The sequence below is a fragment of the Mesocricetus auratus genome, unplaced genomic scaffold (assembly GCF_017639785.1).
Source record: "Mesocricetus auratus isolate SY011 unplaced genomic scaffold, BCM_Maur_2.0 Super-Scaffold_6730, whole genome shotgun sequence".
Taxonomy (NCBI): domain Eukaryota; kingdom Metazoa; phylum Chordata; class Mammalia; order Rodentia; family Cricetidae; genus Mesocricetus; species Mesocricetus auratus.
The window spans coordinates 49,772,345-49,788,328 of record NW_024429184.1 but is presented as its reverse complement, the minus strand read 5'-3'; the positions used below and the strand labels follow the sequence as shown (position 1 = coordinate 49,788,328).

Here is a 15,984-nt window from a genome sequence, read left to right as displayed (position 1 = left end):
CTCCCAGCTTTGGAACCAGACTGTAGGTGCAGTCTAGGATACCCATAATATCTTGTTCAAATTCTTCTGGCATAATTAACTTGTCAGGTAGAAGAGAACTTTTGTTCTAGGACAGTCACTGTAGGCTTGAGCTGATTCTGGCTTTTAGAAAGTGATTAAGACTAAAGGACTGAAATGCAATGCTCCTTTTGATGTGCTACTGTAACTATTTCTGTTTTGAAATTTTACATTTTTTTTAGATTGGGGAACACAATCCCCAACTACAAAAGATCCCTGACATTTTGGATTCCATTAAGGAAAAGGTAAAATTAATTACTACTTGTTAATGACTAACAGCTTGCTTCGCTCCTGAATTCTTTTGCCTTCTTTTGAAATCTTACACATTAGACAGAGCTTCTCCTGCTTTCTTTGAAGCAAGACTCAACTTACCAGTCTAAAACTGAAGAAAAAATTTACTGTCACTTATCTTTTCAATGTGGTAGAGTCTGCCATTATCTAAAATAATCACCAATAAATTAAGTTCTTAATACTATAATTTTATAAACAAGATTTATGTTTTAACTTATTTAAAAGACTATTTATGTAAAATAAAAATTTTTCTTGACCTGGGATCTCTCTACATATTTCATACTAGTCTGTTATTCCCTTTAAAGCTCAGGCTGACTTTGAACTCATGATCCTCTTGCTCTACCTCTTGACTATAAGGATATAGGTATATGCCTGACTCTTATCCTTCTTAAATGAATCCATAGAATTTGCTGTTGCATCTGTTCCTTTTTGGATCAAGGCAGAAATGTGCTTTACTAAAATATTAGTGGATGATAGTAATCACACAGAATCTGAATGTGTGTGTGTGTGTGTGTGTATGTGATTTGTAATCTGTATTAATTCTCTTTATTTTTACAGGGTAAACAAACACGATTCACAAATTTTGACCCATTATCCCTGCTTCCACCATCCTGGGACTACTGGACATACCCTGGTTCTCTAACGGTTCCACCTCTCCTTGAGAGTGTCACGTGGATTGTTTTAAAACAGCCTATAAATATCAGCTCTCAACAGGTATGGCAATTCTTCCAAGTCAAGTGTGATGTTCTCAGGGGAAACAGCATGCTGAGTCATTTTTTAAATGCTGTTTTGTATTTCTCTCATATTTTGGAGTCTGATATTTTCTTTGATTAATTAGGTGAATGGTTGGACTAAATATGACTTGTACTCCTCCTTCCTCTCTCTCTCCTTCATTCTTTCCTCCCACCAGATATTTCTATGTAGCCTAGCTTAACCTTGAAATAGGATCTTTCTGCTTCAGACTCCCAGGTGCTGGGATTACAGGCATGTGCCACTATTCGAGGCACATAGTTTTGATCACTCTTAAATAACCTTTTGTATAAGTCCTTACTTTAATCACTGCTCAGAAATGTTATGTTCTTAACCTATACGTGGTTCTTAGCCTGTGGGTCATGACATCCACAGGGTCCCATATCCGATATTTACATTACAATTCATAAGGGAAACAAAATTATAGTTATGAAGTAGCAACAAAAATAATGGTTGGGGGTCACTGCAACATGAGGAACAGCATTAAAGGATCAAAGCATTAGGAAGGTTGAGAACCACTGCCTGTAAGCTTCTTTGAGGGTGAAGCATCATTTTGAAGGCCTGATTATTTGCTTTTGGTTTTTGTTATTTGTTTGTTTCAGTTTTTTGGCAAGGAAACAGCCCCATACAGAGAGGACAGCTAGTATCGAGGCACCTCAAGAAAGGCAATCCTTTGTTCTCCCCTCAGTCCCTAGATTGCTGCTCCCACAGATTCAGCAGTGAACACTGAGATCAGTGTCAGGCACCGCACCCTGAGAAATATGCATACCCAATAGCTTCAAGGAGAGGAAATGCTATATACTTACACCTTCAGGAGGGCAGCTCTCCTGAAACATGTTTCTACTGCAGTAATGACGGTTGCATTTTGGCTTTTGTTAACAGAACTTTTGTGGGGCTGCCTGAGTGAACATTGCTGAGAGGCTGCTCTCACCTGCGCCCTCCTTGGCAAAATGTTTACTCGGCATTTTTCCTTGTAAATTTTTATCTCTCTTTCACAGGGATGGGGTCAAATAAAGGGAGTCTCAGGATGTTGTAAGTCCTTAGCAGCATGTTCCTAAACGTTACATTCTTAGTAGACTGTCTCATGTCTGTCTAGCTTTTTAAAGCTAGCCACTGAAATCTTCACAGCAGCAGGTCTAGTTATTTTTGCAGTGAGTTAGTATTCCCTCCTGCTCTGGGCCTGCGTATCTGCCTGGCTATGTGTTCTCCAGCTCACCTCTGTCAGGTTAAGTCTGGTTTCGCTTTCCAAGGTCATCTCAGGACACGTTTTTCCCTTGGGGTGAACACTTAGCTTGTGTTGAGTGTTTCCTCTTATTACTTTTGTATTAGGTTTACAGACAAATACAACCTAGTGCATACTTATTAAAATACTTCATAAAAGTTTGGATAAAATCCAGGACTCCTGGGACTGGATAGATGGCTAAGTAATTAAGAGTACTGGCTGCAACTCCCACGTGGCAGCTCATAGTGGTCTGTAACTCCAGGCCCAGGGAATCCATCCTCCTCCTCTGACCTTTGACAGACTGGGCTTGCCAGTGATGCATAGACACACATGCAGACAAAGCACTCCTATGCAGTTAAAAACCCAGGAGACCTATGAATTTTGTCCATCGTCTAATGAGAAAAACAAGGACCTGCTTCTGATTCAGTGGCCTTATAAATGCGGTGAATTTTCTTCCTTTCACTGACTAAATTCCAGATTTTTGCTCATTTACTAAACTTCAAAAACTTAGTTAAGTATTATAACTTCAAGATGGCTGATGACGCATGGATAATGCTTTCCTTCATAGTTAAAGACCATCTTTATTCTTTGAAGGCACTTGCAAAATAACTGAGTTATTGTTTTTTTCCCCAATCCGTGAATGATTTAGATGAGAACATTAGCGAAAATATATAATTTAATTTCTTACTGATAATAAAAGGAACCTTACTAAAAGTAATTCCCTAGCCTCAACTGTATATTCACTGCTGTGTTATATTTGGGGCTCATTGAACTAAAATTGTTAATGTGACTTTTCATGTATGAGAGTATGTGAGTGAATGGCTTAATTTCAGAACTCCTGTGGATTGGCAATTTCCTTTGAAACATTAACTTAAATTGGCTGCAACTGGGACACTGTTAGATATTTCAATGAACCAGACTGAGGAAGATATTAAATGACCATTCAAATGATTATTTAAGGAATTTAAGAAATGAAGAAAAATATATTTTAAAAACTCCAATCTCAACTTAATCATGGGGAAAGAAAAATCTAAGGCGAAGCCCTGTTAGGGGCCATAACATAAAACACTTAATTTGGACTGCTTCCCAAATGTCAGGGTTGTCAAAAGCGATACGAGACTGAGAAGCTAACAAGAAATGTCAAAAGAATGCCAGGAGATTTAGCTCTGTGGAAGAGCACTTGTCTGGTGTCCTGCAAGACTTGGAGTGCAACCCCCAGGGCTGAAAAACAGAAGAAAGTAGAGAAAAGTCATTATTTGGCAAAACCAAAGGCAGTCTGAGTACAGGAGAGATAAATTAATGATGCCAAGTTGCTGTCACATCAACAGTTATGAAGAGTGCAGCATAGAATGTAATACGTGATTAATAGGGATGCTGAGTCTGGAATATGTGGGGAATATTTGTAGCCTCTTTGAAGTAGTTCTGTAAATTTGAATTTTTCCAAAAATATGAAACTTATAAAATGCAAAAAAATGGAAGAATTGTTCAGTTGCTCAGCATTTATGTATATAGACAAAATGTCCTAAATTATTCATTTAAAGTTACTCATCTAAATATTTTTAAAACATTTAATTCTGTAAAAAATTTTATTTATTTATGTATGTGTGAGACAGATGTGAGGGGTTGGGGGGCACGTATATGCCGAAGTGTGCATGTGGATGAAAAAAGGTCAACTCTGTTGAGTTAGATCTTTCCGTCTACCTATTTGTGGGTTCTACAGCTTGAACCCAGATTGTCCTACTTGTGTAGCAAATGGCTTTACCTTCTGAGCCATATTCTCAGTCTACAACTAGCTTTAAATCTCAATGTTGGAATCTCTTTCTTTTTTTTATTTATTTTATTTTATTTTATTTTATTTTTTGGTTTTTCGAGACAGGGTTTCTCTGTGTCTTTGGAGGCTGTCCTGGAACTCACTTGGTAGTCCAGGCTGGTCTCGAACTCACAGAGATCCACCTGCCTCTGCCTCCCGAGTGCTGGGATTAAAGGCGTGAGCCACCAACGCCCGGCGGAATCTCTTTCTTTTGAAGATCACAGAGAAATATTGTCTGTATTAGTTTTTCAATTCCAATACATAATGCTACCAGCTTTGAAGTGTACACCTTACTTTGTTGCTATATTACTTGCCCCCAAGGGTTTTCTGTTACAATTTCTTGTGAAGTTATTATTTGACCTAAAGAGAAAATTAAACTTGATATAGTTTTCTTAAATCTCTTAAACTTTCTTATTTTTAATTTAAATAACTTTTCTTTCTTAGAGTCAATTTATTGAGTTTTGACTCCCTGGCTTAACTGTATGCAGTAATAAACAGACTGCTTTTGGCACTTAGAATAAATTTCTCTCATTTCTTTGAAACCTGGCTTTTTCTTACGTGCCCCTTTGGAGTAGCCTAACTGATGAGGGTACCGAATTGCTAAAATTCAGTGTGAAAAATACTTGGCTTTGATCTTTTTCTTGAAAAACAGTTATTATGACATTATTTGTATGTTATAAAAGTCACAAACTTGAGTGCCTGTTACTGATTTTGGTGATTATACTTCAACCATCACAATGAAGACAGGGTAGATCTCTTGGCCAAAGAGCTTACTGGGATTTTTTTTGCACTTGTTCTTTTCCTGTCATAGGCCCATCAACCACTCTTATGCTGTCACTAGAGTTTTTCATTTTCTAGGATTTCATTTAACTGAATCAAACAGTACATAGATCTGATTTTTTAAATGCTGTGACAGGAGACCTCAGGGCCTCACTCATGCTAGGCCAACATTCAACCACTGAACGACATTCTCACCTCCTTTTCTTTCTTTCTTTCTTTCTTTCTTTCTTTCTTTCTTTCTTTCTTTCTTTCTTTCTTTCTTTCTTTCCTTCCTTCTTTCTTTCTTTCTTTCCTTCTTTCCTTCTTTCTTCCTTTCTTTCTTCCTTCCTTTCTTTCTCTCTCAATCTCTCTTTCTTTCTTTCCTCCTTCCTTCCTCCCTCTCTCTTTCTTTCAGTTTTAAGATTATTATATAATTACATTTCTCCCCTCCCTTTTCTCCCTCCAAACTCTTCCATATATTCCTCCTTGCTCTCTTTAAATTCATGATCTCTTTTTACATTGTTACTGTATGTATATATGCATGTATTCATATATACTCCTAAGTATAATCTCCTCAGTCTGCAAATATTATTTGTATGTATATTTTAAATTTTGAGATAAACTCACTGAGTTACCTAGGCTGGTATTGAATTCACATTATAGCTTACGAAGGCATTGAATTTATGAGCACACCCTACCCCTCCCTTCAAAATTGCTTCAGTTACAGGTCTGCACCACAGGGCCTGGCTAGTAGATAAATTTTTGTGTTTGGCTTTAGTATAATAATTACAGGTTTTATTCACTCATTTTTATTATTGGTGTAAAGTCAATTGCATCATATATATATGATATATATATATCACATTAAAAATTCTGTGCAGCAACTGGACATTCAAATCCGTGTTACTATGAACAAGTTTGTTTCACATTTGAATATGGGAGTAATTGATATACACACTTGGATTGGCACATTTTCATTTATCTTGAACCAGTGCTAACAACTGTAATTACTAAGCCAGGAATGCTTAATTTTATAAAGTGCTAACACATTGTTTTCTGAAGTGACAGTATCGCTTTACCTTCTTTTCATCAGTGTTTTATGAGATTTCTTGTAGCTCAGTTTCCCTGCTAGCATTTGATGCTCTCAGTTTCCTAATTTAGCTTATCTGACAGGTGTGTGTGTGATTTTAGTTTGCCTGTATCATAACTAGTGATGCCGAGTTTTTTTTCATGTATACACTAATTGTGTATGCGTGTATCTCCTGTGAAATCTCTGTTCAAATCGCTTGCCATTCTCTCTCTCTTTCTCTCTCTCTCTCTGTGTGTGTGTGTGTGTGTGTGTGTTGCTGTGTGTGTGTTTGCAAGTATGTATGTTTGTGTATGAGTGTTGAGAGTGGGTGTATATGGAAGCCAGAGGCCACACTTCAGTATTGTTGCTTATGTGTTAACCATCATAAATGTTTTCTGTTTGTATGCATTTACATTTATTTCCTGTCATGTCAGTCTTTCTAGAAAGTTCTATATTGGGAAAATTTTAGTTTTGAGGACATATGTTTAGTTCTAAAATTTCTATTTGGTTCTCAATCTTATTTTTATTTTAATTATTTGAAATTCTCCTTTACTTCGTTTAAGTTCCTATAACCTGGAGTAAAGTTACAAGTTACAGTGTTTAGCTATTCTTTCATTGAGAAAGTGCTCCGTTGTCTTGAATCAGGGTGTCATGTAGCCTTTTCACTTCATTGTATGATATGTTAGGTTGTAGAAACCCTATATTCTGTTGTTTTCCTCTGATGAGTGTCTTTTTCTGTACCTTTAGCAAGTAATTATTTGAGGTGGGACAGAAGATCATATTGTTTCCTGTGCCACAGGCTTGGTCTTACTGCAGTGGATTGGCTTGGAGTCTGTCCCCCAAGTGTAGTTAATAGATGAGTCAGAGATATGGGCAGAGAATTTGAGGTTCCTCTATTTGGTCATTTTCCTGCAAGAGAAGTGCACATTGCATTTGTGTATACCTTGTACGCTGTACTGACCTTTAGCTAGAGAAGCAGACCTCACTTGGAGCATCCTCTTTTCCCCTTTAAGCAAGCATGCATTCCCCACCTGTGGTCCTCCACATTCAACTTCTTCCTACTGCTTTTCTCATAGCGTGTCTGAATATTTAGTTGTCCACAGGGAGATCACCTTCAGGATCTTAGGAAGACCTATCTAGAAGCAAACCCAAAGTATTCCATTTTTATGAGAAAAATTTGTGTTTTGTGATCATATATCAAATTCTGTGTCTTTGAAATTAATATACTAAGCTATGGAATATTGTTTCCCAAATGTTAGAGCTTTTTTTTTGTAAGTTATGGTTCAGGGAATAAAATAATGTGTAAAGGTGGTCCTCATCCTTGACAAATTGTAATCTAACAAGATAAAATATATGTGCAGAACTGTTACACTGTGGACTGTGTCTACCACCACCATTAGGAAGACAGGATGGTGGAAATCTTAATCAGACACTTTCTCAGGGGAGAGACATCGGGGACATGTCATGAATAATAGGCATTGGGATGGTTAAAAGTTAAATGATATCAAATGGTTGTGTGTGGAGTGGGGTAAAGGAAAGAAGGGCATTTCTGGAAGTAAGAGCATGTGAACATATGACTGCTGCTTTGTAGATGTCAGTGTTGAGTGTGTCAAGCAATCCCCTTGGAGAAACTGATGTAATGCGCACCCCTAGGCCTTATTACAAATTCTTGTTCAGAGATCCAGGTCTGGATTTTTGGAATTACCCTAGTCTTGTCATTTAGGTGTTCTGAGATCACCTTCACAAAAGTGGTATCTGTGTGGTACCTGCAGATGTTGATCTGGAAAGATCTAGAAAAGTTAGTAGGATGGTGGTAGTCTAAGGCTCAGAAATGATGCTGCACAGTTACACTGTGCTCCTATTAAAGTGCTCGAAGTGCTACTTCTTACAGAGATACATTCTGAAATGTTTGCACTGGGATGATACAATGTCCACATTTCTCCTCAAAGTCAGCGCATTGAGCCATAGGAGTGTGGATTGAGTAGGGAGCATGTGTCGGTGTTTGAAGTATTCCTGCTACTTTATTAATGTTTCCACAATAAAAGCTAAGTGAAAGCTGATTAAAGTAAGATGGTTGTTTTTAAATTTTAATGCAGTTTACTTCTGTGGTAGTAGATGATTTAGTTGACAGATAACTTATTTGTTGAAATACCCCAGCTGCCTCTTGAGATTGCCATTACTGAGATGGGGTAACTACATTGTTGATAAGTTATTTGGGGGATTAAGTAAAATAATGTACAGTAAGGCAATTAGCACAGTGTCTGGATCACTATGCTCCAGAAAGGAGCTTATTTTCATTCTTACTCAACTTTGGCAGGCAGTGGAGAGTTCTTAAAGATGACTGAGCACAATTGTTACACAAAATTACTTAGAGGACTCTGAAAAAAAAAAAAGGATTTCATCTTGCTGAGGTTGTTACTACAGGAAATGAAGATCTTAGTAGTGGAGGCCAGGAAACCAGCAAAGCCAGTCACACCTACCTCAGCCTCCAGGCAATGCTGGGATGTCTCTGCCAAGAATGGGAGGATGCTGAGTCAGCCGTGGTGAAAGAGGGGCAAGTTTCCTGCCTGAGTAGGCTTGTACCTACGTGAGGGGATAAGATATCTGAGCAAGCCAGGAATGTCGAAGCCAAGAGAAACCAAGCTCAGCAGGGCTTGCCAGGCCCTACCTAGCTGGGCAAGGTGATGGAGAGTACTGAGAGGCTTAGGAATCTTAGTAAATGAGCATGCTGACTGAAGAAAGGTTCACAGTAAGATGCAGTTCTCCACCGGTGAGGTTAAAGGGATGCAGGCGTAGGAATCCATAACAAGCTTCCAGAGGAATTGTATGGGGTATGTGCATGCGTGCGGGAGGGCACGTGTGTGTGTGTGTGTGTGTGTGTGTGTGTGTGTGTGTGTGTGTGTGTGTGTGTGTGTGTGTAAACAAAACTCAGGTCCTCTGAACAATCAGTGATGTCACCAGGGAAGTGTGTTGTTCTGGAAGGCTCATAGGTCACTGTCTTGAAGTTGAAATGCATTCCCAGCACCATCACTTTGACTGGAGTTATGACCAGGATTACATTAGCCTTTGTCACTGACTTTCATCAGTGATTCTTTCTCATAAGACTTACCAGTTTTCAACTAGAATGATCTACTCTAATGCAAATGACTATTCATAAGCTGTAATCATTTGTCTCCTTATTGGCTTCTTAAAAAGATATGATGGAATATCATTTTTGAAGACCCAATCTGCTTCTGAGTAGGTGACTCTGCATCCACAGGCCATGGTTATAAGCTGCTGTGTTAATAGTGAGAGTCTCTTTCTTCTCTGCCTCTCTCCTGGCTGATACTGTACAAGAAATGAAGGGGATGGAAGCCTAACTTATGTGGCCCTGAGTTTAAAGGGCTAAAACTTTATAGATAACAAAGGCTCCCAATATAACAGTTTACTAACTTGTCTTCATCAAAACAGCAAAAATCCAAATGGCAAACCTTGTTCTAATGAGCAGTTTCTTTTTGCAAAGCATGAGGTTAAGATTACTCAGACAATTTATCCAGTCTTTATTTGCAGAAATAGGCTTTTTCAAAATCGTAAACAATATTAAATTCCCTCAGATAATTGGAATTTCATAAATCACATTTATAACAGACAATATGTGTACAGGGCTCTGGAACAAGTAGTGTGTAAATTTGTGTTTATTGATATGCAAAAAATGCTTATAGCATGTATTATATGGAAAAACAGATTTCAAATATCAGGCATGTTTGAGCACATTCTTGTCATAAAATGTCAGCTGTGTGTTGGAGAGTAGAGAGGGGACAAATGGAAAACTGTTCTGTGAATGCCAGTGTGCACTATTTAGAGCACATCCTACTTTTACAACTTTGATTCTCAAGTGCAGAATGTTTATATTCTTTATTTTAGATCCATCATTGTTTATATATGAAGAGAACTGAAAGAACAATTCTTTATGATTTGTGACTTGTAACTTAGAAACTTACATTGCAATATTCTTAGATGCTGGTAGAGGAAAGATTACAACTCTTTTATCTTTTCCACACAGCTAATTAAAATCAGTCTGACTTTCTGTGGTGAAATTAATTCTGCTCTAATTTTCAACAGCTGGCCAGATTCCGTAGCCTCCTGTGTACAGCCGAGGGTGAGACGGCGGCTTTCCTGTTGAGTAATCATCGTCCTCCACAGCCCTTGAAGGGTCGCAGAGTGAGAGCATCTTTTTATTAACTGCCACCATTGGGTCAGCAAACAAAACAGAACTCAGACATTCCTACTAACAGCTTTTCTAGACTTTCAAGCTTATAGATTCCACTTTCCCAGCATCTTTGGCACCACAGAGGAAACCAGAGATCTGAACTAACTTAGCTCATCTTGTCTCCTAGATTTACACCAACACATGTCCAATTGGCAAACGTTGTTGGGTGTACATTAATATCACAATGTACACCTCTTCAGCCTTCATGACCATATGGTCAACCTTTCAAACCTCATAATGCACTAAAAGTTTGTTGTGGCCTTTGACTGATCCTGCCACATTTTAAATGGTGTTTGCTAAAGACTTTAAATTCACTTTGAAAATGTTATAATTCCTAAACAAGTAGTTCTTACAGTTTTTTAATATTTTTCCTGTTAATCAAGACTATATATTTCCTTTAATGTATTTTTTTCCTCAAACTCTCCTTGTGTGTACTGTGTGATATAGTATGCTACATGAGGTACACAGAAACTAAGATAGAATGAATACTGTGTTTACTTTTCTGACCAAGGTAACATACAGCTTTAGTGAGGAATTCTTCAGCATATAAACAGCTATTTAAGGCAGTATTTCATGAAATATATTCACCTAAGAATGCTAATGACTACCAAAGTGATGACTGACACTGTGTGGCAGTGTTGGCTGGCTCATGGCATTAACACGGTTCAGACTGTCAGGTTACACAGTACTACTGCAGCAAAACTGCCCTGAGCTGGTGAGCAGGTTCCTGCGTTTGCCCTGTGTTTTAACAGAGCAGGGAGCTGTCCCGTGTCCGTTGTGTTTTTCTATCTCTAGTGAAAAAACAGAACTGAGTCTCACATAGATGCCTAAGGCATCCAGTGCACTTACCTGGTACAGCTCATTTCTCATTTGTACATGTTACTAAGTGTCTCACACGTTTAATAAGATGCCATTTGGTACTAATTTTAACATGTTCTATCTGGAGAGGTTTTTGTTTGCATTTGGTGAAGGAGGATGGGTGCTATGTTTCTTTTGCTTTTCCACTATGGAATGACCCCATCATTAACTCAATACCTATGCTTAAGTCGAGTGAGTTATTGGTTGAATTTTCGCTATTTTCTCAGAAAATGTCCCCGGGTTTCAATGCTTTGCTTTAGATCTCTCTCATCTTCTAAATGTAAAGTTAGTTATTGAAAATGTTCTTTGTATTCTTCTTGGTAGAATAACTTCATTTTGAGAAAATTGTATGATGAAGTCTACTGTCACATAAGACAAGAGCCTGAAGGTTAGAACGGACACCTCAGCCATTGTTTTCCCCTCTCAGTGTCCAACTTCCGCCTGGAGGAAGACCCACATACCGTAAATATTTAATGAGTTATATAGTTAAAGGATTCATTTAATAATTCTGGTAATTCTGAGATCAATGCAGCCAAGTTAATTTAACAATTAAAATAGGATATCTCTTGAAAGTTTTCTAAAGGCAATATTTATTAATCTACTCTTTATAGCCAGAGATCCTAGTGGTTTTAAGCATATCAGTGTTGGGTGGGAAGGTATTTCTTTAGTTTGGAAACACATGCAGGGGAGTGTTCTAGTCAGAGAAGGAGTCTATTTTATCAGGATTTAGAATGTGTAAAAGTGGGGACTCTAATGACATCTAAGTGTTAAACAACTGGTAACTCATGTTTTCACTGCAGCATGGTGTCTGCTCTGGGTGTACATCTCACCACAATGGACTAAAACTATTCACCAACACTGATTTCCTTGGAGTTCATCTGCTTATGTAGATCTCTTATAGGTAGATGGTCAGTGCTTTAAAGTTGTCATAGTAGTCTCTTTCAACAGAAATGTAAGGTACTCATATGGATGTCTTATTTCCCACATTACCTATTGATTTTTTCTTGTTAAGTATTTTATATTATAATTTAATTTGATTCAGCTTTAATAAAGAAAACGAGAGTTTGGCTCAGTGTTTAGCTGTGAATGTTTGCTTTTGTTTCCATCATCTACTGGATAAAGGCTCTAGGATGGCATATGAGGTAGTCATCAATCTCATTATCTGGGAAGGTGATTTAAGGTAGCCTCTCCATTATTGCTTAGATTGTTAGTTGGGGCCATCCTTGTAGATCTCTGGACATTTCCCTAGTGCCAGCTTTCTCTTTAAACCTATAATGGCTCCATCTATTACGGTATCTCTTTTCTTGCTCTTCTCTGTTCTTCCCCTGACTCAGTCTTCCTGCTTCCCCATGTCCTCCTCTTCCCTCCTCTCCTCCCATTCTCTTTCTCCTAACTCCCTCTCCCCTCACCCCATACTCCCAATTAGCTCAGGAGATCTTGTCCTTTTCCCTTTCTCCGGGGTACCATGTATGTCTCTCTTAGGGTCCTCCTTGTTTCCTAGCTTCTCTGGTAGTGTGGATTGTAGGCTGGTAATCCTTTGGTCTATGTCTAAAATCCATATATGAGTGAGTACATCCCATGCTTGTCTTTTTGTGACTGGGTTACCTCACTCAGGATGGTTTCTTCTAGTTCCATCCATTTGCCTGCAAATTTCAAGATTCAATCACCCTCTCCCTCCCTGCCCCCCCACCAGCTAAATAGTACTCCATTATGTAAATGTACCACATTTTCTCCCCAAGCATTCTTCAGTTGAGGGACATCTAGGTTGCTTCCAGGTTCTGGCTATTACAAATAATGCTGCTACGAACATAGTTGAACAGATGTTCTTGTTGTATGAATGTGCATCTTTTGGGTATATGCTTAAGAGTGGAATTGCTGGGTCTTGTGGTAGACTGATTCCCATTTTCCTGAGGAACTGCCATACTGATTTCCAAAGTGACTGCACGAGTTGGCACTCCCACCTGCAGTGGAGGAGTGTTCCCCTTTCTCTACATCCTCTCCAGCATGCATAAACTGTCATTGGTGTTTGAGATGGAGGAGTGATGAGCAAAGATGTCAAGACCAAGCTAGAGAAACCCACAGAAACAGCTGATCTCAACAAGGGGAGCTCATGGGCCCCAGACTGATAGCTGGGAAACCAGCATACTGATCCAGACCCCCTAAACATGAGTGTCAGTTAGGAGGCCTGTGCAATCTATGGGACCTCTGGTAATGGATCAGTATTTATTCCTAGTATACGAATGGACTTTGGGAGCCCAATCCACATAGAGGGATACTCTCTCAGCCTAACCACATGGGGGAGGTGCTAGACCCTGCTCCAAATGATAAGACAGACTTTGAAGATCCCCTAAGGAAGGCCTCACCCTCCCTGTGGAGCAGAAAGGGCATAGGATAGGGAGTTGGTGGGAGCCAGTGGAGGAGGGGAGGGAGAGGTAACTGGGATTGACATGTAAAACAAGCTTGTTTCAATTCAAATTAAAAAATTTAATTGGAAATAAGGAAAATGAGAAAAACACTTGTTAGTAGCAAGGCTTTGTATATGCAACAAATGAATTATATATTTTAAACTGTTTAAAAGGAAATAATCTCAAATTTACACATTTCAAATACAATGCAAAGCAAACAGAACCATTTCCCCTGGATTATTTTAACGCAGGGTTCCATCCCAAGTCCTTACAGTTTCTGTGTATGTGCACCAATAACCTCATGCTTTGGGACTTGAGGGAAGAGCACAAAATTCTCAATGTTGTTCAATGGAAAATACCCTTCCTTGTATTGAATTAAATGGGCTTTTCTCTGGAGTGGCTGGAGACTCAGCTTTGACTCCCTGAAGAGGAATTATACCAGCAATGAATCCTCCAGTCCTGCTGTGGCTTGAGAGAAGTCTTCCTGACAGAGCCTCGTAATTCCTTGCTTTGCACCCATTAAAGGAAACCACCCAGTGGGAATGTGTGGGTTCATTAAACATTCCTGTTAAGGAGTTTGTTTTTAGTACAGGGCATTCTGGGTGGAGTTGGTTTTCTTAGCTATGCTCACAGCAGGAGAGTCCAAGAAATTCTTGGTGAGCATATGTGTTCCTGGATTCAGAAGGTGTCAGCCTTAAGTTTCTGATGGAAGGTCTGTAATTTTGATGAGGACCTCTGGAAAGAACACCTTTATGCACGTGATTCCAGTCATCTGTGGTTGACTGGTGATGGAAGGAGTTGGAGGTCTAGGGAACCTCTTGGGGCCTTAGCTGCACATACGTAAGTGTTAGCATTGAAACAATTCTACATGATGAATGTTTTCTCACAGGAAGGCACAAATTACTCAATATTTCAGATGGTGGGTGCAAATACTTGTAATTAATGCCAAAAGTAATGGAAAGAGCAAAAACGAAACCCAGCAAAACCACAGGACAAGGAGATAACCAAGAGATTACTAAGATCAGTAAGCCTCCACAATCCTTACTTGGAGTCAGTGGTAGGCTAGGAGCCTTGGCCACACACCTGAAGTTAGGTAGGCTTGAAGACCATCCTCATCCTTATCGTCACCACATCCTTCATCATTATTATTGAGAAGCCCAGCTCCTCTCGGGAACCCTGCTTGAGGCAGAGAAATATGGAGAGCAGTCTAGATTTTCTCAGTGGTGGTACCCATTGGGGTGGTTCTCCTTTAAGTGGGTCACTGTGAGGCTGGACTGGAGATCTCCAGAGGTGCAAGACCATTGTCACACATCTATTGCCCCCTGGAAATGTGGCAGTGATTATACTGGGCATCCAATGCACTAGTTACTGTGCTAGATATGAAGATGACTGGGAGGTGATTCCTGATCTTAGGCAGCTCAAATATTCCAAGCTCTGGGAACATATTTGATCAATATAAGATACTAAGTTTCTTAACTTGGGGTACTTATGGAGTACCAGGGCAATATGGCGAAGATAGATCCAGTGTTGGAGAAGCTAAGGAAGTCAGGAAGGTTTTCAGGTGTGATGCATTTTGAATCACCCCATTTCCTCTCTTGAGGGTTTTGAAACTGGTACGTAGGGCATGAACAAATACAAGAATTATTTTGAGATGATAGAAATTTCAAAGTTGATGATGCAAATAGTGGTATTTACTGACTCACAAAATTAAAAGAAAAAAATCCAGAGGTTGGGGCTGGAGAGATGGCTCATCATTTAAGAGCGCTTGTTGCTCATACAGAGGACCTGGATTTACTTCCCAGCAACTTCGTGGTGGCTCACAACCATCTGTAATTCCAGTCCCAGGAGAAACAATGCCTTCTTCTGAACTCTGGGTCACAAGACACATATGCAATACACAGATACATGTAAACAAAGTATTAATACACAAAAATAAATGTATTTTTGAATTTTTAAAAATGTGGATATTAAAATCAAAGGCAAAGCAAAGGCCAAGACCTAGTTTCAGTCTAACACACCGTGGGAGTTCCGTTAACCATCAGTGTGTATCCATTTCCCCTCTGTGAGACAAACTGATGCCTAATGACAGGTTCTATGTTACACAAATAGTAAAACATATCTGGCCTGAAATTTCCTAGGCCAAGAGCAAATCTCCTTCCTAATGCTTAACCAAGTCACCATAGCCAAGGGAAGACACAGCTCAGGGGAAGAGGTGTCTGTATTTAATCTTTTCCTATTCTTTCTTAGCTACCTTTGAACTTATTCAGCACACAGCATGGATTACTAGCCCCAGTAGTCTGTGGATATGTCAATCAGAAAGCACCAATGTAACCCCCGCAGGTAAGAAGCAGAGACAAAGAAGCATTGCATGTTTGAAGACACCCTGGCCTACATGAGGCATTCTCAGGGACAATGTGGGTGTCAGGGGAGGAAGAAGAGGAAGGAGGAGGAGATGGGATGAGAGGGAGGGGAAGGTGTAAGAAAGGACAGGAAGGAGTGCAGGAAAGTATTTGC

The 15,984-nt window shown here is 39.2% G+C and overlaps 1 protein-coding gene across 6 annotated transcripts in view; it reads left to right on the top strand.

Moving 5' to 3' along the window:
* Positions 1-12,132, top strand: part of Ca13 (carbonic anhydrase 13) — a 51,754-nt gene extending 39,622 nt beyond the window's left edge. For 4 of the 6 annotated variants that reach the window (XM_040741377.1, XM_040741376.1, XM_040741375.1 and 1 more), the window contains 5 exons: positions 240-302; positions 907-1,062; positions 10,060-10,158; positions 11,390-11,453; positions 11,866-12,132. In XM_040741377.1, the coding sequence (XP_040597311.1) occupies positions 240-302; positions 907-1,062; positions 10,060-10,158; positions 11,390-11,453; positions 11,866-11,927 (444 nt within the window). In that variant the 3' untranslated portion in view covers positions 11,928-12,132. Of the gene's footprint in view, positions 1-239; positions 303-906; positions 1,063-10,059 lie in introns of all 6 variants that reach the window. The other 2 variants (XM_040741378.1, XM_040741379.1) reach the window with 2 other exon arrangements.
* Positions 12,133-15,984: the final 3,852 nt, after the last annotated feature.